This window comes from Myotis nattereri (genome assembly GCF_964212035.1).
Source record: "Myotis nattereri genome assembly, chromosome: 18".
Taxonomy (NCBI): domain Eukaryota; kingdom Metazoa; phylum Chordata; class Mammalia; order Chiroptera; family Vespertilionidae; genus Myotis; species Myotis nattereri.
Window position 1 is genome coordinate 42133380 of NC_138093.1, and position 19334 is coordinate 42152713.

General features: G+C 56.8%; 2 protein-coding genes across 6 annotated transcripts in view; both read right to left on the reverse strand.

Moving 5' to 3' along the window:
• Positions 1-1617, reverse strand: part of DDR2 (discoidin domain receptor tyrosine kinase 2) — a 63184-nt gene extending 61567 nt beyond the window's left edge. Inside the window, exon 1 of the mRNA XM_081112935.1 lies at positions 1449-1617. The gene's annotated coding sequence lies outside the window, so the exon portion shown is untranslated. The remainder of the gene's footprint in view (positions 1-1448) is intronic.
• An 8685-nt stretch (positions 1618-10302) lies between these two features.
• UAP1 (UDP-N-acetylglucosamine pyrophosphorylase 1) overlaps positions 10303-19334 on the reverse strand; it is a 29556-nt gene continuing 20524 nt past the window's right edge. For 3 of the 5 annotated variants that reach the window (XM_081112897.1, XM_081112898.1, XM_081112899.1), the window contains exons 6-10: positions 18765-18958; positions 17921-18061; positions 17178-17366; positions 13385-13451; positions 10303-10819 (exon numbers count right to left, since the gene is read on the reverse strand). In XM_081112897.1, the coding sequence (XP_080969023.1) occupies positions 10727-10819; positions 13385-13451; positions 17178-17366; positions 17921-18061; positions 18765-18958 (684 nt within the window). In that variant the 3' untranslated portion in view covers positions 10303-10726. Of the gene's footprint in view, positions 10820-13384; positions 13452-16270; positions 16322-17177; positions 17367-17920; positions 18062-18764; positions 18959-19334 lie in introns of all 5 variants that reach the window. The other 2 variants (XM_081112895.1, XM_081112896.1) reach the window with 1 other exon arrangement.

A 19334-nucleotide genomic window follows, 5' to 3' on the forward strand; every position in this document is an offset into this window, starting at 1 on the left:
CCTGCAGAGCCTTCAGGCGCGGCCACGTCCAGGACCTCTCGGAGCAGCAGCACCATGAGGCGCGGCTGCCACCAGCACAGACCAGGGGCCGGAGGGGTGCCGGCTGGGGCACCCACAGAGCCGGCGGCTCTCCCAGGCTCTGCAGGACGAAGGCGCTCAAGGAGCCCCAGAGTGAGCCGCCGCCAGGCCGCCCAGCGCCTTCTCAGAGCCGCGTGGTGGGCGCACTGCTGGGGACTCGGGCACAGGTCTGAGTCCTCATCCCGAGAGGACGAGGCTCTTCTATGGGGACCAGACGATGGTGAGTGAGCATTTCCCAGGCAGACAACATCGCATCATTTGCACACCTGCTGTGCTGGGCCCTGGCCGCTCAAAAACGCAGACAGCAAGGGCAGCACGGCTGTCAGACTTACGACTGCGTTCAAGCACCTGGCCCCCGGCTCCCCCCTTCGCCCTCCTGGGCCGCCCCCTGCAGAAGGTGGAGCCGTGACCAGCGGAGCTCTGAGCGGAGCCTGGGGTGCTGTGAGCACTTGGGGGTCGCTGTCTTGTGTCCACACACAGCCCAGGGCACCCACAGACACCATGCCCCACCACGCCCTCAGCACCCTGCTCACTGACGGGGTCCGACCGTGCTGCCCGCAGTGGCTCCGTGGAGCTGGGCCAGAGGGACGGGAAGCAGAGGCCCCACGCAGGCCAGCTCTCCCCCAGCCCCGGGAGAGGCCAGGTGACACCAGTGCCTTTCAGGCCCCGACGTCCTGGGAGGGCGACTTCCTGGGAGGGCACTGCGGCCAGGCAGCAGCAAAATGGTGCTGAGGCCCCCCCGCCCGGCAGGGCTCCCGCCTGAAATGGCTGGCGGCGGCCGCCCTTGGACAGGCTCCTTCCTGTCGATGGGACTCCTGAGCCTCGACCACGACTCAGAGGTCCCACAGCCAACAAGGCAAACAGCCCCAAGTCCTGGGACAAAGGCAGCGTCGCCAGGCCGGCGCGGGGACCAGGATGGCAGCAGGCTTTCCCATCGCGTCCACGCAGGCCCCACCACAGAACCTCGGAGCGAGGCACCCCTCTGCCCGAGGTGCCCCCAAAACAAAGCACCAGGGAACATCCTCTCTCAAACTGGGGCCTCAAAGGCCAGTGCCAGCCCCGCTCCCGCCCAGCGCCTCCGCCTGCCGGGGCCGGGCTCCGCGTCCAGGCCTGCCTCCACCGCCGCGGCTGCCTGGCCCGTGGCTGCCTGGCCCTCGGCGCAGCTCTGCGGATCTTCCCTGGAACCAGAGCCTAGCGCCTGGAGCAGGGAGGCCCGGATTCCGGGAGCCGCCCCGCGGCCCCCGGCCCCACCTGAAGAAACGCCTCCAGCCTCCTCTGTAAACTCTTCCGGAGACGCCAGAAGCACAGTCAGAGCTTTCGTTTGCGGAAAAGAAAGAAAACGAAGGAAAGAAAAAAACACGCGAACTTACGCTCATCCAGGAGTGCGCGCTGCGGGCAGAGGCCGAGGACGGAGCTGTGGTCCCGGTCCGGCCGGAGGGAGAGCAGAGCGGGGTGTGAAGGCCGCCCGCTCAGCCGGCGGCCGCGGCGGCACATCCACGGGGCTGATGCAAGATGCCTTTGCGAAAAACCTCGCATTCTGAGGATTCCTGGGCCGGCGCCAGGCTCCCAGCATCCAGCACGCCGCACATTTGGTTTCAATTAGGAAGGGGCTGGGAGGGAAGCGCAGGGCGCCAATCGGAGCGGTTTCTGTTTGGAGACCAGTTCTTCTGACCCAAGGGACCAGGGGCAGAGCTGTAATTTACAGCAAAACCCATTCACAGGAGAGAAAAGTACGGATAACCACCGCACAGTCTTAAAGACACAGCTCTCTTCCGCCCTGTCCCCTCCACCCGCCCTGGTCCCCACCGGCGACCCGCTCCGGGTCCCTCCTGGGCGGGAGCTCCGGACACAGCCCACGGTGGGGTTCCCTCCCGCCGGAGCTCCCAGGGCATGGGGTCGCACACACAGAGTGAGCACAGAGCTGCCCCCCACCCCCGCCCCGGGGAGATCTGACCCCATCCTGTCCTCCCACGCTCCCCCACACAAACACTGGAGGCCCCAGGATCCCTATTTCCCCACTCAACTCCCGGGGGGCCGCGCCGCGGGCGGGCGGCTGCAGCCTGCACTCAGGCGCAGACAAGCCCTTCCTAAGCTGTTCAGGAAGCCTTTCCCTGTTTCTCTGTCTGTGGCCGTGGCCAGAGGTCACGCGGAAGGGGAGGGGCTGCAGCAAGGAGCCTCCCTCCGCTCCTAAATGACAAATTGCCTTCATCTTCATCCACCCAGGCTGGGGGCCTCGACCCCGCCGAGCCCAGATGCCCCACACTCAGGCTGCCGGTTCCGGGGTGCAGGGCCCCAGGGCTCAGGTCCGGAGATGGTGGGGCCAGGGTGGATGGCAACAGGAGGTCCCAGGACCTAACGTACCTCAGAGACGGCTCCAAAGACACTGCTTCCTCCAGGCTCCCAGGCCTTGCGTCTCCTCCACTCCGACTGGGCAGGCCCTGGGATGGCTCAGGCCCAGACCAGGAGGCTGGGGGCGCACAGGAGCGGGCAGGGACCATGGAGGGGCCGTCCCTCAGAGCGCCCGGAGCAGGAGACATTTCGTAAGAGGAACGGGAGCAAGGAGGCCTCCCTGGGACCCAGCGGGAGGCACAGACACCTGGGCCTGCGGGAGGGTGACAGGCAGATGGCTCAGAGACAGGGCTTGCTTCCTGGCCACCTCTCAGCTCTCTGCACAGACTGTGCTGCCCCGCAAACACCAGCTCTCGGGCTCCAACACAACACACGAAAGCAGGAGGGAATTTCTATGGCCAGCGGCCCTCTAAGCCTCCAGGACAAAGGCCAGGCTGAGTCTGTGCAAGTTGCGCTCCTGGGAGGCGCAGGCCGGTTCTCACCACCAGCCAGGCCAGCTTCGGTGCTGGGACCGGAGGACAGAGCAAGGGCAACTGCTCCCACCTGAGCGCAGGTGCCTGGGACCCGGAGGCCCCCGGAGCCGCCGCACTCTCACCCCGAGTCCCCAGGGAGGCCGCCTGTCCGAGGTCTCGGTACAGGAGGTGAAGCACAGCTGGAACCCACCTCTCGAGTCCCCCCCATCACGCTTTCCAAAACACCGTGCAATTGCACAAAATACTTTTACTTTAAACTTTTAAGAGATTTTAGGCGAAAATAAACAGGGAACCACGGCCAGGGAAAGCCTCCAGCGTGAGGGCCGGCGGGGCCAGGTGGGCTGGCGTGCCCGTCGGCCTGGGTCGCAGCAGCCTCACTGTGCGGGTCTCTGGGGTTACTGGTTACAATGTCTCCTTCCGTTTACAGTTTTATTTGCGTCTTTTCTTAGTTTAGCTAAATGTTTGTCAATTTTGCTTATCTTTTCAAGAAACCAACTCTTAGTTTTATTGAACGTTTTATTGTTTTTCTATTAATTTCTGTTCTGAACTTTATCTCCTTCCTTCTGCTAATTTTGGGCTTAAACATTATTCTCCTTTTTCTAAATCTTTGAAGTGTATTTTTTTCTGCTTTAGGTTAATTCCCATGAACAACATATTCTGTATTGTGTGGCAAACTCCGACTCTCTATATTTATTGAGAGTATTTAACTGTTTTTATTTATTGTACCACCACCTCCTCGCTTTATAGTTGTCACTCACCAGGTTCTCCCTGCCCGACCGGACTCGCCCAGGACCGCCTTCTGTGCCGCAGCTTCCTCGGCTCGCAGACGGGCTGGGGCCCTCTCCCCGGGGAGGTGTCACTGGTGTGCGTGTCTGTCTCCTGCAGCGGAGCCCGGCCTTGGTCAGCATCAGCCATCCTCGCCCATCAGGGTTCCGTTACAGATGACCTTTGTAAGCATTCTTCTTCTTTTAAAAAAAATTATGATTCTGGAATAACTTCCCTGTGTGTTCTTTCTGCTCATTCCAGGCCCCCAACCACTTCCTTCCCTCCGACCCGAACCTGAGCTCATCGGCGTATCCTAGTCCCTCTCAGGGGCTACGTGCTCCCACTTGGGAACTGTCACAGGTGTGTCCCTAAATGACGACAATAAGCCGCGAGCGCCTCTGCCCCCCTTCCCAGGGGAAGAGCGGGAGGGACCCCTCTGGCCTTTGCAGGACTCGCTGCTGGAGGCACAGCTTCGCTTCAGTGTCAAGCCTGACCAGCAGCCCTCCCTTCCCTCTGTCCTCCCTCCCCCTGTCCTTGCTGAACAGCCAGAGGAGGTCTCCCCCAACAGCTCAAACCTCTTGTCTTATTCAATCCATGGGAGCGGAACTGTAATATGTGGTAGAAAATAAATGCCCAGAATGAGGTCTAGGTTAGATGGATGGTGAGCTCCATGAAAAAAATAGCATTTTTCAGGGTCTTGGGGAACAAATACAATTTGGAATCCCAGGCAGACAGGACGAAGCCGCCAAAGATGTCCTGGCCAGAAAGTGCCTCCCACACTCGAGGAAAGGCTCGGTGACAAGGCCCCTCTCCGAGCGGCAGCTGTGCCTTTGCAGTGGGGGAGGGAGAAAGGCCTGCGAGTAGCGGGGAGCACAGGCGGGAAGGTGGCCCTGCAGGCGGAGATCCTGAGTGAGGTGCTAACGCCCTCAGAGAGCGAAAGGCCAGCTGCCAGGCGCCGGGAAGGATCACCTGGAGGAAAGGAAGAACCGAGATGAGGAAAATGTTTATACAATTTTAGAGTGAAGGGCAAAGAGAGAAGATAGCCCCACATCCCTGATACGCAGCTTGGAGGGTTGTTGTAAAGAATAAATGAGCTAAAAGTGTAAAGCAGTTACAACCGTATCTGCCTCATAGCAACCACTGATCCATGTGAACTAGCCCCATCACAGGCAGGAAACACATATAATGGAAACACATAGGAAGCGGACATCAGGAAAGCACAGATGAGTGAGGCTCAGACGCACAACCAGAAATATTTATCGGGGTCACAGAGAAGTGCACGTGCAGCTCACTGAGCCAAGTCCTTCACAAGCACACACGTACATGCACACGCACATGCACACGCACACACACACCACTCCACTCTGCAAGCGAGGAGACTGGGGCCGGAAGGAGTCATGACTCGGCCCTGGTCGCTCTGGTTCATCACAAGGCAGGTGAGAGCCCCGGTGTCCTGACCCCTGACCCCTCACAGAAGATGCTGATGAAAATAAGAAGCAACTAACAAAAGACACCCAGAGAGTGCAGGGGCGAAGGCTGCGGAGGGCCAACTGCATCGGCCTGGCCTCCCAGCTCTAATCTCGATTCTCCAGCATTTCAATTTCTATTTTGAAGTTAGCTGAAAAGACAGGGTCTCTAGAAACAACCCACAAAGCCTCCAAATCTGAAGCACAATATTACACAATCATATCCCTAAAATGCACATTTGAAAATAATGTCTCAAAGAAAATGGAAAAAGTAGAAAAGGCAACCACACACACACAAAAATGTTTTGTGGAATGACAAAAACAGGATATTGGCAAAACTTCCAATTTTTCACTTTCAGATGTTGTAAATGATGTAATTTTGGTGTGTCCTGCTTGTCCCGAGAGTCTCGCTGTCGATGGAAAGCCAGATGAGGAGGTCTCGCTGGGAGAGGGAGATACGTTATTTGCAGATACATCTGAGGTCTGGTTACCGCCAGGTTGGTCTGTGTTCCTGGTTAAACAGCTGGTTAAACATATGGACTTCAACCAGCACCACAGCACCAGCTACCGTCGGGTCTCCACATGGAGCAATCACTTGAGAACCCAGGGATGGAGAAAAGAAAGGAAGCGGGTTTGGGAAATAACAAAAATGTAATTTGTAGTTTTCAGAGAAAAGAATCCAATGAAAATAAAATTGGTGTTCTGAGTTTGAGGCTCTAAACAGGCGCTCTGTAAAAAGGAAATCGATTATAGAAATGTGAAACTATCATAATCTCAGTTGCACACTTGGAAAAAATGAGGATGTCTAAAATAGAACTTTTTTCGGCCTGCCAACTGAAAATTGATATTTTCATTATGCTTTGGGTCAAGGGTTGATTTGTAAATACTAGGTAAGCTCTGCTCCATGAGTTAAAAAGAATTCTCCTATATAAATCTTCTGAGAGTGTAAAAGCAAGAAAAATGTACCCAGGCATTTTTTTTAATCACAGCAGAGAAGGGCCTCTGGGTCTCGCTCCTGCGTGCTGTAACAGCGTAGCCATGTTCTGACATTCTGGGTCCAAATGAACCAAAGGACTTTTGTTGCAGGGAGGTCTGGAGAGAGCATCCTATATAATAAAGAGCTAATATGCAAATGGTCGCTATGCCCTCACGCCCTCGAACCAGGGCCGGGGGACCTGAGGCCAGGCCGGGGGACCTGAGGCATGGCCAGGGGACCTGAGTCCTTGCCCCCCGCCCAGTTGGGCTTGATGGGGGACCTGAAGCAGCACCCCTTGCCCTGCGAGGCTTGACGGTGGGGCCAGCTGGATCTGGATCTCATGCAATTTCAAGGTGTGCATGGGTGGGCGGGGACTTGACTCTGGGTCCTACGGCGCACCCCAGACTCTGACAGGAGGGAGATTTTCATATACATTTGGCTAATTTTCTTTCATCTCTGACACTTCTATCATAAAGGGCAAATAGCAATATTAAAATATTTCCTCTAATTAATCCCCTTGTAATGTACACAAATTTTGTGCACCGGGCCACTAGTCTGTATATATAAAAGGCTAATATGCTAAGTGTCCCTCCACCCATCCGACTGGTCACTATGACATACACCAGTGATGGCGAACCTATGACACGTGTCAGAGGTGACATGTGAACTCATTTTTTTGGTTGATTTTTCTTTGTTAAATGGCATTTAAATATATAAAATAAATATCAAAATATATGTCTTTGTTTTACTATGGTTGCAAATATCAAAAAATGTCTGTATGTGACATGGCACCAGAGTTAAGTTAGGGTTTTTCAAAATGCTGACATGCCGAGCTCAAAAGGTTCGCCATCACTGACATACACTGACCACCACGGGGCAGACACTCAAGGCTGGAGCTGCAGAGCTGCAGTGACTTGGCCGTGGCAGTTCTTGGGTGACGCACCCCGAAACCAGAGAGGAGGGAGCCCGATTCCTCGCGGGGCCGTGCGATTCTACCTTCAGCCGTGGGCTATGTTGTTGCTGGGGCACTGTCGGCCTCGAATCTGGTTACTGCTCACTTGCGTTTGCGTTCCACACCCTGTACGACAGCAGCTTTGCAGAGCGCCCTCTCGCACTCTGGGACCCCTTCGAGGATGTCAGAAAGCCTGTGATGGCCTGATCCCTGCAGGCCAGGCCGAGGGACTCCATCTGCCAAAGGGACCCTACTTTGCAGACACCCTTCGAGCCATGGTACCGCCCAGGTGCAGCCGGCTGGGGAGGGACCTCAGGAGGTTGGCTGCAGGGCGTGTCCAGCCCGTCTCGCCCAGCCCTACCAGCCACCTTCTAATTAAGTTCCTTTCAATGTGCACGGATCCGTTCACCGGGGCACTAGTATAAAATAAGAACTTTACTAATTTCTACAATCCATACTGTTTGTACTTTCTGGGATTTGGATCTGGGCCCATCCTACTCTCCCCTTCCTCATCTCCTTCTACAGTTCCTACCATTGGATCCACACTTTGACCTTTAATTACTCTCAGTGAACTGAAACCCTCAGTTCCAAGTCTGGCTGACCTAGACTCTAGTCTGCACTTTGTCACTAGCCACAGGTCACTTCTCTTTGGTCCTTGGCTGCCTCCTATGCAAAATGCTCAGACCATGTGACCTGTTTGTCCTTCTGGGATGCGAGTGTTGACAGCAGTCTGTGCCTGCAGAGCTGGGGGCAGGGGAGATGCACATGTTGGCCTGAAGTGGACGTGGGCCCTGGGTACGCAGACGGCAGCATTCTGGAGCCTCGGGTGGAGCTTCCTCCAGTGCCTGAGCATTGGCACCTGCTGCCCCGACTGCACAGACACAGCCTCCCGGGAAGGCGGCACGGGCCACCCAGGCCGAGCGGTGCGACAGGCGGGAGCAGCTGGCTCACAACCAGCCTGTCCGCATTCAGAAGTGTGTGAAGGATCAGCCGCGCACCTGCGCCCAGGCTCCAGCGCAACCTCCTTTTCCCCGCAAGGCTTGCTCCCTGCAGCCCCGACAAGCCGGGCTGCCGAGGACACGCAGGGGCCACGGCCGCCACACCCGGAGCCTCCAGCAGCCAGCCGGAACGGCACTGGGGAAGCTCAGCGAAGTGCGGAGGCCGGCCATGGGAGGCAGACGCCGCCCTTTCTAACGGACGCCGATCACAAGAACACGCTGGGCCTTCGGTGTGGTTGCCACTAGGACGTCTCACCTCCGACTGAGACAAGGTCCGTGAGCAAAGCAGTCTGACAACTGCTGCCTGTGGGTGGCGTTTCCAACTCCCACCTGTACCCACGGCACAAACCGTACGAAGGGTTTTCTTCTCCCCAGAAGCACGTGACCGAGGTCCCTGCCCCACGACCCACAGCACAATGAGCGGAACTGATTTAGCGCCGGCCCTTCTCTCCCCGGCCAAGCGCACGGGCCTCCGTGTGCCTTCCGAGCAGTGGACACGTGTGCAGAGACTGTAAGAAGGGGGAGGGGTGTGAGAAAGACGTCCCCACTGACACAGCCACTCATCTAAACACAGCCCAGCTCTGGGCTCAAACGTTGACTTAGCTATTCCCAGAACTGCTTTGCTAGTCCCTGCAACCACATGCACACTCATATGCAGACACATACAGATGCACACTTGTGCACACATGCAGACACAAATACACACATGCACACCCACAGAGAGACACACGCGTGCACGCGCACACACGCTCCTTCCTATACATTAGAGAAGCGGGCAGAGGCTGCGTGGTGGTCGCAGTTCCCCTGATCTCACACCACCCAGGGCATGGCCCTGGCGGCAGCATCTCATTGTGACCTCTGGTCTCTCGTGGTGCTGGTGCTGCCTCCTCCTGGAGGCTGCAGGCTGGCCCCCCTCTGAGCACACGGCCTGTCATGTGGCCTGCTCTCTCCCAGCTCTCCATCCTCCGCCGCCGGCAGCTGCAGGAGGGCCGCGCTGCCTCGTGCCTTTACTCTTTTGCAGCTGCGGCTGGCGCAGGGCGCCGCCCAGAGCGCTCTGGGTGCGAAGGCTCTGGGTGCGGAGGCTCTGGGTGCGGAGGCTCTGGGTGCGGAGGCCCTGGGTGCGGAGGCTCTGGGTGCGGAGGCTCTGGGTGCGGAGGCGGGCAGGGCAGCACAGCCTCATGAAGGCAGGGCCTGGAGTCAAGACACTTGGGTTTTAATCCCACTCAGCTGTCAAGGCCGCTAACTCCTATTTTCATGAGCATCTCCCCGGCTCCATATTTCCCGACTAGGGCTTGTGAAGGAAGAGGCCACTAGCACCTCGTACCCAGACCCACCACAGTCCTTGCAATCAAACCCGTCCCGGCCGGACGGCCACTGTGGTGCGACCCAGCGCGGGAGGGGCAGTGGGGGAACCTGGCAGACAGGCAGGGACAGGAGCTCGCTCGGATGGAGAATGCAAACCTCACAAATCTTTTTGAGAAATGGGATGGAAAGCAGCAAAGTCGGGCTGTTACTGAGATAAAACAGAAAATATGCTCAACACATGGTTAGGGCTCTCCACAGAAAAGGAGCGTAGACACCAGTACCAGCATCGCGTGCCAGAACCGGGCCTGAGACTTCCGCTTCCACACCCAGGGCCCTCCCAGGACTCCCCCGCCACAGCCGGTCAGGGAAGAGGAAAGGCATCCATCGCTTCTGAGCCAGATTTTAGAATTTTTCATTTATCCAGATGCTAATTTTATGTGTTTGGTCAATAAATGCTTTGTGAAATGTATTTATGAAGTTCAATACTTTCATGCAAATCTTATTTTAGACACTAATGATCTACGTCCATGTTTTAAAAACCACATTATTCTCCTTTTTAAAAATCTTCTAGCTGGAAACAAAGAAGACAAAAATGCTGGGAGGGCAGTGTTTAACCTCCCGGGAGACGTGCCGCGTACGCTCGGGCAAGCGAAGCCCTGGGGTGAACGAGGTCCCCGGCCTTGGCAGGACTGAGCCAGACGTCCTGCGAGGACACGCCGGGGCCGGCCCTGCACCCCGCCCCTCAGCTGTGCCACCGCACGTGTCCCCAGACCAGCCAATGCGCCTGCGGACCTGTCCCTGCGGAAACTGACCAGAGCCCGGCGCTGGGTAGGGACGTCGTGTCTGCCATTTCCCACAGCGGCAGCCTGTTGTCTGCATTATCTCAAGTTCCTTCCAAGTTCCCTCTTTTCCCAACGGAATGAATTCCTCAAGGTACAAATGACACTCCACGGAGACTAAAAGTTTATTTCCCTAATTCTTTTCTTTAAAAAGTTTACTTTTTGATAAAGTAAAACCAACTTCAGTACCACAGAAACCCTTCGGCGTGAGCAGTGCACATTCTCTCTCTGTGCACCGTGAGGGGCCAGGCCCGCCGAGGGCCGAGCGCGCACGCTGCCCGACACACGCGGCAGGCTGTGTCCCGGACACATGGTCCCTGGGCTGGGGCACATCCTACAACTGAAAAATATAAATAAGACCTTCAATGAGCCGAGAGCCACAGAAATGCCTTGAACCCAGTCCACGGCTCCTGGGGCCGTGCAGCAGCTTCCGGGGCTCGCAGAGCAGGAGGCAGCCTGAGGGCCTGCGGGTCCCGCGGGTCCGTCACCAGGAGAAGCTGCTCTCGGGCGAGGACAGCGCCTGCCTCACAGCCCGTTCTTCACCAGCTCGTGGACCCCGTGCTCGTCAATGATCAGAGGCGCGTGGAACTCCCTGTGGGCCACGAGGCCCTCCAGGCCCTGAGAGGAGGGCGAGATGGAGCAGGTTAGGAAACGGCGACAGTGGGGCGGCCGGCGGCTGCGAGGCGGCCGGGGCTGTGACACGCTTTAGGGCAGGGGTCCTCAAACTACAGCCCGCGGGCCTCATGCAAATACAAATACTGTATTTGTTCCCATTTTGTTTTTTTACTTCAAAATAAGATATGTGCAGTGTGCATAGGAATTTGTTCATAGTTTTTTTTTAAACTATAGTCCGGCCCTCCAACCGTCTGAGGGACAGTGAACTGGCCCCCTGTTTAAAAAGTTTGAGGACCCCTGCTTTAGGGTGTGCAGCACAGAAGCTGGGCTGAGAGCAGAGGGTGAGTCAGTAAGAACCGATTTGGTGCACACTTTTTCCTTATTGCAATACTTCTCTATACGGTGGCCTGGTATGCCTGCAGTTGTCTTATGCCATGAGCAACTTTAAAATAAAACCCCAAACTTAGAAAAAGTTAGCCCAAGGTCAGAGGATTAGGAACCTGATTAAAATCGAACATAAAGCAGTCAGGGTTTTTTCTTCTCTTCTGAGTTGCCACCACGCCCAGCTCCCCGGGACACCAGCCTGGCATTCACCCGTTTCTGAACGAAGCCTGGGACGTGCTGACCTTCACATCCTCCCAGGTGTCTAGAAGGGAGCCGGGTGGGACTGAGTGGCCTGGCAATTTGTTGGCATCAAATCCCTTTAAACCTCTGCAGCTGACAGTGGAGAACTGACGGTGTCTTTTGTTTGTTTTTATTTTCTGTTGTTTTTTTACATTTTATTATCTTTTTAATCTTTATTGTTGGAAGTATTACATAGGTCTTCTTTTTTCCCCCATTTATCTCTTCCAGCCGCTCCTGTTCGCCCCCCCCCCCCGCCCGCCCCGCCCTCACCATCCTATTGTCTGTGTCCACGGGTTATGCATATGCACACAGGTCTTTGGCTGATCTCTTCCCACCCACCCTCTCCTGCCTCCCCTCTGAGATTCCAGTCTGTCCATGCTTCTCCCTGTGTTTACTCTGGTCATCAGTTTATCTGGTTCATTTGATTCCGCATAAAGGTGAGGTCGAGTGATGCTCATCTCTCTCTGACTGTCTGGCACACACTTTAAACTGAGCGTAATGACCTGCTTATAACAGCAGGGAACAGACCCTACAGTAAAATTACTCTGACTATAATGTTATTTCTAAAGTTAATAGGATGATACTCATTCTTCCTTTAATCGTCCCCAGTGCGGGGCACTTGCTAAGCATGGGGGAGGGGTGGATGCCTCTGACGGGATCTCTGGAAAATGCGTCACACGTTAGAGCAGTGGTTCTCAACCTTCCTAACGCGGCGACCCTTCAATACAGTTGCTCATGTTGTAGTGACCCCCAATTTCACTGTTACAAATTGAACATAATTAAAGCATACATAGTGATTAATCACAAAAACAATATGTAATTATATATGTGTTTTCCGATGGTCTTAGGCGACCCCTGTGAAAGGGTCGTTCGACCCCCAAAGGGGTCACTACCCACAGGTTGAGAACCGCTGGGTTAGAAGAACCAGCTCCCTGGTTCTCAAAGCAAGAGCACTAGGTTTATGAACAATAGACCCTCCACTGGCTCAGTGGCTGGAGCATCGGCCTCGGATTCGATTCCCAGTCAAGGGCATGTACTTGGGCTGCAGGTTTGATCCGCCCCGTCGGAATACGTGTGGCAGGCAACCAGTCGATGTCTTTCTCTCACACCGATGTTTTTCTCTCTCTCCTTCTCCCTCTCTTCCTCCCATTCTCTCTGAAGGGCAATGGAAAAAATATCCTCAGGTGAGAATTAATAAAACACTAGAGGCCCGGTGCACAAAATTTGTGCAGGGGAGTGGTATCCCTCAGCTCGGCCTGCACCCTCTCGCAATCCAGGACCACTGGCTCCTAACCACTCACCTGCCTAATGCCCCCAACTGCCCTCCCCTGCTAGCCTGGTCACCCCCCAACGGCCCTCCCCAGTCAGCCTGGTCATGCCCCTAAATGCCCTCCCCTGCCCACCTGATTGTGCCCCCAACAACCCTCCCCTGCTGGTCTGGTTGCCCCCAACAGCCCTCCCCTACAGACCTGGTCACCCCTAACCCCCTGCCGTCCTGATCTGCCCCCCAACTGCCTCTGCCTCGGCCCTCACCACCATGGCTTTGTCTGGAAGGAAGTCAGATGTCCGGAAGATGTCTGGTTGATCCAGTCTAATTAGCATATTACCCTTTTATTAGTATAGATAAGTAAAGTAAAAAGAGCCATGTGATTTATCTACAAAACAAGGCAGTCACATATTTTTGAAAAGCCCGTTCTATCTCAATGTCCAAGGGACATGCACTGATGTGGAAGCATCTCTTCGTGGGAACCAGCCTCGTGTGTGTGCTGTGGCAGAGCCGGGATGGACTCGCGGGGGAAGGTCCGAGAGCAAAGGCGGCTCTGCAGAACCAGCTCTCAGGGAAGGGTCCCCGCAATGCTCCGTCCTATGAGGGCAGCTCCACTTAAACATGAAACAGAACCAGACTCTACTTTAAAAAAGGAGCAGAAAAGCAAAGCTACTCACTTCTCCGGCGTAGGAGGTGAGGGGGGAGACTTCACACTGGATCGGGTCATCGCTGGCGTCCTTCAAGCTGGGGAGAGACCACATGTCACAGACTGTCCCCGCGCTGCCCGCCAGAGGGCAAGGCAGAGCGGCTTTCCTCTGAGAAGCTTGTGAGAACAGAGTTCTGCTGTTAGCAGCCCTGACGACCACCAAGCGCCCTGAGGATTAGGCTCCCAGACACGGTCACGGTCAGCAGACAGCCGGGGCGTGCTGCACCTTGCCCGCCGGTGCATGCATCGCCTCCTGGACATCTCACGTCCAAGTTTTCATTTGACAAGGAAGGGACAGCAGACTGAGCAGACATGGTCCAGGTACGTCCCCAGGTGCTTTGACCCTTCAGTCACTTTACTCCTCGCCACACCAGAGAGCTGGGCGCAGAGTCTGACAGACACTAACAACGCAGCCTGTACGGCAGCCACTCGCCACAGGGGGCACTCAAACCTGAACTCCTTGAAACTGTAAAACTCAATTTTAATTTTAAAATTCAATTCGCATCACAATGACCGTGTTCCAAGTGCCTGTAGCCACGCAAGGCTGCGACAGCAGGCCCGTCACCACGCGCCTCCTCCAGGCCACGCTCAGCACCGACAGCACCTGCCAGCCTGAGCGTCTCCATCGCCTGGCACAAAGCAATGAAGTGTTAAAACATATCGAAGCCCTGAGACCGCTGAGCTTTCGCCACGTCAAGAGCTTCCAACAGGACCCCAGGCGCACAGAAGCCCGGCTCCTGCCGCCTGGAGACCCCTCTCGGTCCCTGTGCTCGCACGTGGCCTGACACTACGGCCCAGCCCAGAGCGCCTGCGTGGGCCACGCCCGGTCTTCCTCCAACAGAACCGTCAGCTGGATTCAAGGTGCTCATGCCCATGTCCTGCTCCCAGGACCACCGTCTGCCACGCTTCTCTGGCCAGGCCACTCTGGGTTATTCCAGGGCATTCCCACCAGGTCCCTGTGACGAACTCCACCTCCCATCCTCTAGATTAGCTCAGGCCCCACCCCTGACTGCTCTCCACACTGCCTGCCCTTCATTTACTCCAACAAAATGATGCTTATTAGCATCTGCTGAGGCACCGCGCTGTGGCTCAGCTGGCTGGATTCCTGCTCAGGCGCATACCTAGGCTGCGGGTTCAGCCCCTGGTCGGGGATGTAAGGAAGGCAACCAACCGATGTTTCTCTCCCACGTGGTGTTTCTCCCTCCCCTCTCTCTAGTCAGCAAGCGTATCCTCAGGGGAAGACGAAGACGCACATGCACGGGGACCCTCCCGGGCCTGCAGGAAACGCCTGCTCTCCTCAGGAGCCCGGGGCCTCTGCACACTGACAGCACCTGTGGCCTGAGTGGGGAGGCTCCCGGGCTGACGGAGGAAAGGTGCTTTAAAGGTGGGGCACAGGGCTCTGCAGACGGTGTCAGGTTCCATCACGAGAGCCCCAGAGATCTGGCGCAGACCCCCTGGGCAGCTCAGGGTCACATATGCCAAATGGGAAAATGAAGTCCCACCTGAACCTGACCCTGAACCTGAGGCCGAGGGACTTGGGGGCCAGGATCAGGAAGTAGTTTTGAACCCGAGGAACACACAGCTGCCTGAGCATGACCTCCGTCTGCATCACAGAGGTCCCCGCCACAGAGAACTAAAGGGAACAGGGAGAAAAGTAGCAGCGGTTCTCAACCTGTGGGTCGCGACCCCTTTGGGGGTCGAACGACCCTTTCACAGGGGTCGCCTAAGACCATCGGAAAACACATATATAATTACATATTGTTTTTGTGATTAATCACTATGCTTTAATTATGTTCAATTTGTAACAATGAAATTGGGGGTCACCACAACATGAGGAACTGTATTAAAGGTTGCGGCATTAGGAAGGTTGAGAACCACTGAACTAGCGAAAAGAATCTGAACAGGGAGAACTCTAAAACCTTTTGTATCTTCGCTGAGACGCTGGAAGATGTTTGCAGCTGTATAATTAAGAATCGCTCACTTTTCAGGTTAAAAGCTGTGTGGTTCAATGAGAAGGAAATTTAAGGTCGAAAATCTATTTCTTAAATCATAAAGGCAGCTGCTTCCAGACGCTGCACCCAGTCCGCTTGGTGCAAGGATGACAGACCCAGGGCTCCCAGAGAACAGGAGCCGGATCTGGGAGTCCCCTTCCTTGGCACAGCCCACGTCCCAGACCCGACAGCCACGGGCGGCCTCTGCCGGGCAAGACGAAGGGCAGGTGGCAAGGCGGCAACGCGACCACAGAGCTCTGCTGCTGCTGGGAACCCGCCCAGACCCTGCCTGGCACAGTCCCTGGGTCTCCACAACCTCCCTCCAGACCAGGCCTGCCCTGCGGGGGTGCGACAGCATCTGCCACGCTCTCTAGCTACACAGACCATAGCTTTTCAGATGCTGGCAGCACCCAGAGGGGAGAGGACATGGGTGCTCCAGCTAAAAATGACCTGCTCTTACAAGACACTTTCTTAGGAGCAGGACAGTGACTAATACTAACACGGAGAGATGGAATGGGAAGCTATTAGCATGAGAACAAATCCAAGAAGTTTCTGCCCCCTTGGGCCTCAGGATGACTCCAGTCCAGGAGACACCCCAGCACACGTGGTGGCTGTGTGGTGCTCCCACCGGGCCCCTGTGCCAACCTTACCTGCACTGGCGGACGCTCACTGCGGCGCAGACGCCTGTGGGGGTCTTAGTACAGCATGCTGCCCGTGCCCAGCATGCACTGCGCTGAGTTAGTGTCCACACAGATGCCTGCCACCAAGGAAGCAGCGCCCACCAAAGCCCCGCCCCCGCGGCAGCACTACACTAGCTCCGGGAGAAGCCAGCCCGACACCATGCTGCAGGCAGGCGGGATAGTTACTTGTCCGCGACCCCGGCTGTGACGGCCTCGGGCTGTCCGTGCGCACCAGTGCTATGTGGGAACAAAGAAGCATTACTGGGGGAGCAAACCAAACACAACAATGAGGGAACTGCCAACTCTGCGGGCCTGGAGGCAGGATGGATGGTAAGGGATAAACTCAGCAAAGGAGATGGAGGGTTGAAAACAAACTCAATGGCCAAGACAAGCAAGGACAGCTGCCATGCCCATGCCGGCGGCCCTGGCCGGGACACGCTCAGCAGGCCCCTTCGGTGACAGCCAGACCAGCCTCCGGAGGCCCAGCACGGACCCGTGCTCAGCACTTCTGAGCACCCAGCCAGCACTCCACCCCGTGAGGGCACAAGTGACACGGCAGGACATGCTTTGTGAGCACAGAAACCAAAGGACTTAGCAGGGACTTCAGGTGCCGGTGAAGGTTTGATCATAAAATATAAGATTTAGCCTAAAAGGCCTTTGTATCCGGCTGAATAGCTCTAAGAATCTCCTTGTTTCCACTTCTAAAATCCCGTAACATTTCTCAAGATTGAGGACTCGGGACTCGGTGGCATTCATTTCCCTTCCTGGCGCCTCTCTTAGGACCTGAGGCTGCCACGGTGGCCCTGTGTCCCATAGGGGTGGCGGGAGTTTTGGGGTCCCCCAGATGTGTGGGCAGTGACCTATGGTACAGCTGCTGCTGACAGCCAGACCCAGAGGCACCAGCGGTCACCTTCCAACCACAGCTGCCGGAGTCACTTCACGCCCGGGAGACGTGTGAACACGAGGGTTCGACAGATCCCTGTGGGGAGCAGGCATCCCCCACACCAGGCAGGGATGCTCTGCTTGGTTAAAGATGCAGTAACAACCGAGAGGGAGGAGGCGGCCAGGAGCGAGGGCCGGGGCACACGCTCACCGGGGGATGGCGGGCAGGCGGCGGCCGTTCTCGTCGATGAAGTGGCCCCCGGCGTTGAGCACCCAGCAGTGGTGCAGGGACATGAGCGCGTGACGGGCCGTGGTGGGGTTGTCCTTGCCGTTCTGACTGTCTGCGTTCTTCAGAGGGGAGAACTCGTCTTCCCGCAGCACCTCATACACCACAAACTTCCTGCCGTGGAAGCAAACGGAGACGCCTGACTACAAATAAAGCTGCTCCCGGCATGGCCCCACCGCCGGGCCTCCACCCAGCCCCGACCAAGATTCCAAGAAGTAACTAGTCACAAAGACTAGAAATCTTGGTGCAAAAAGATCCCATTAGTGTCTGTTCTGGGGCAGGAAAAGGACGATTTAGGAATGTGTTTGGTGAGATGGTTCTTAGCTGCTCTGTCGTCTGCGTTTCAGACCGGTCAGCTCTGCGGTTTCCTGGAGCTCCGGGAACTGAGCACACTTCTGTGACCCTGGCTCTCGGGCAGGGCGACGCCTGAGCCCAGGGCCAACTCTCTGGCGGGCCTGCTAGTCGCTCAGCCAGAGCGAGGGCGGAGAGCCCACCGCTGATGTCCACTGAGTGAGGAGAGCCTCCCGCAACTCGACACTCGTGGCCTGGGGCTCCGACGCCGTCACAGCGCCCGCCACTGGCGGCAAGTGTGCGGAGGCGGCGTCCTGCCTGGGAGAGGAAGGCAGGTCCCGAGACCCTCAGTCCATCCTACTGGCTGCGACACCTACTTTGCAAACTGGAAGATGTCGAAGACGAACTTTTCCATCTTTATTCCGTTTGGCTTGTCGGGCTTCACGCGCTGCCCCTGGGAGTCCACACACGGGATCTTCTTCTGAGCCACATGGTGCTGCAGCTGCGGCTCGTGCACACTAGGCAGGAAGAGAGGCCACTGGGGGAGACCTCCGAGGCCGGCACACCAGCGCCTGCCCCGGACCCCGTCGCCCGTCAGCGTTCCCCTCCGAGGGGGGGGATGGGGCACTAACAGTCACTGCGGATGAAGGCGCGAGGCGACAAGCAGCACAGTGGACTGGGAACCGCCGAGTGGCTGCAGAGGGCCGGGCGGACTGAGCAGCCGTCCTGGCGCTGAAGCTGGCCCGTGGTGGGTCAGACAGCGCGTGCCCTTCCCTCTACACCTGGGCAGGCGGGCAGGCAGACGCTCCGCCCGGCCCCAGCTGCCCTCACGCTCTAAGGCCCTGGCTCCTAAGGTTCCTCGGCACCAGCTCCCGTAGACTGACACCCCTGTACACATCCCGGGCCTGGCTCAGCAGCTGTGAGGCAAATGCCTCTCCCAAGTGTCCGGCTGTGGGAGAGCCGGGGTTCGTGTCTGTCCCTCGCTTCACCAAGGCCTAGCACACTGGCGGGAGCGAAGAGAAGAAAAGGGGCGACTCTGTGCCCTCAGCTTATGCCCCGGGAGGGGCTCCTATGACCCAACTCACTGACCCCCGGCACCAGAAACATGTCACTGGGCATAGGTGACCCCCAGGAAGTGGGCGAATTCTGCAGGACTGGACTTGGGGTTATCTCCCGACTTCTCACGCAACAAACAATCCACAACGCCCCACCCTGCCGTACTTGACAATGTCTCTCAGAAAGGGCACAGTGAAGAAATGGTTGGCGATGTTCCCCGCGTTGAACAGCAGCCGTCCGTCCGGGCCCCGCCGCTGCGCCGTGGCCAGGGAGATCTCACTGTACTCCACCACCTGGTACACCCCGTCCACGCGGCACACCACGCCCACCGGCTCTGTCGGGTTCGTCTTCTCCACCACCTGCCCCAGGCAGACAACATCACAGGAAGAAAAGCACTCGCTACGCTGCCCATCGCCATTGCACAGCCCAGGTGCACTTGCACTTACCAGGCAGGGGGGGGCGCTAGCTGCAGACCATCACCTACCCCTGCACAGTCTCTGACAGACTCTCTTCCAACTGGACGGGAGGCTCATCATTAACTGCCCAGGGAGCAGCAAGTCCCCGACACAGCAGGCGGCCCAGCAGTGCGGCCTCCTGGCTGTGGGAACCGAGCCCTCGCTCCTGCCTTCAGCCGCTGGCAGGCCGGCGCTGGCTGTGCTGACTTAAGGAAATCAGTTGCTGGAGAAAAGCTTTAACTTTACTGATTTGATTTCGTCGATACTCAGCATAGACTTT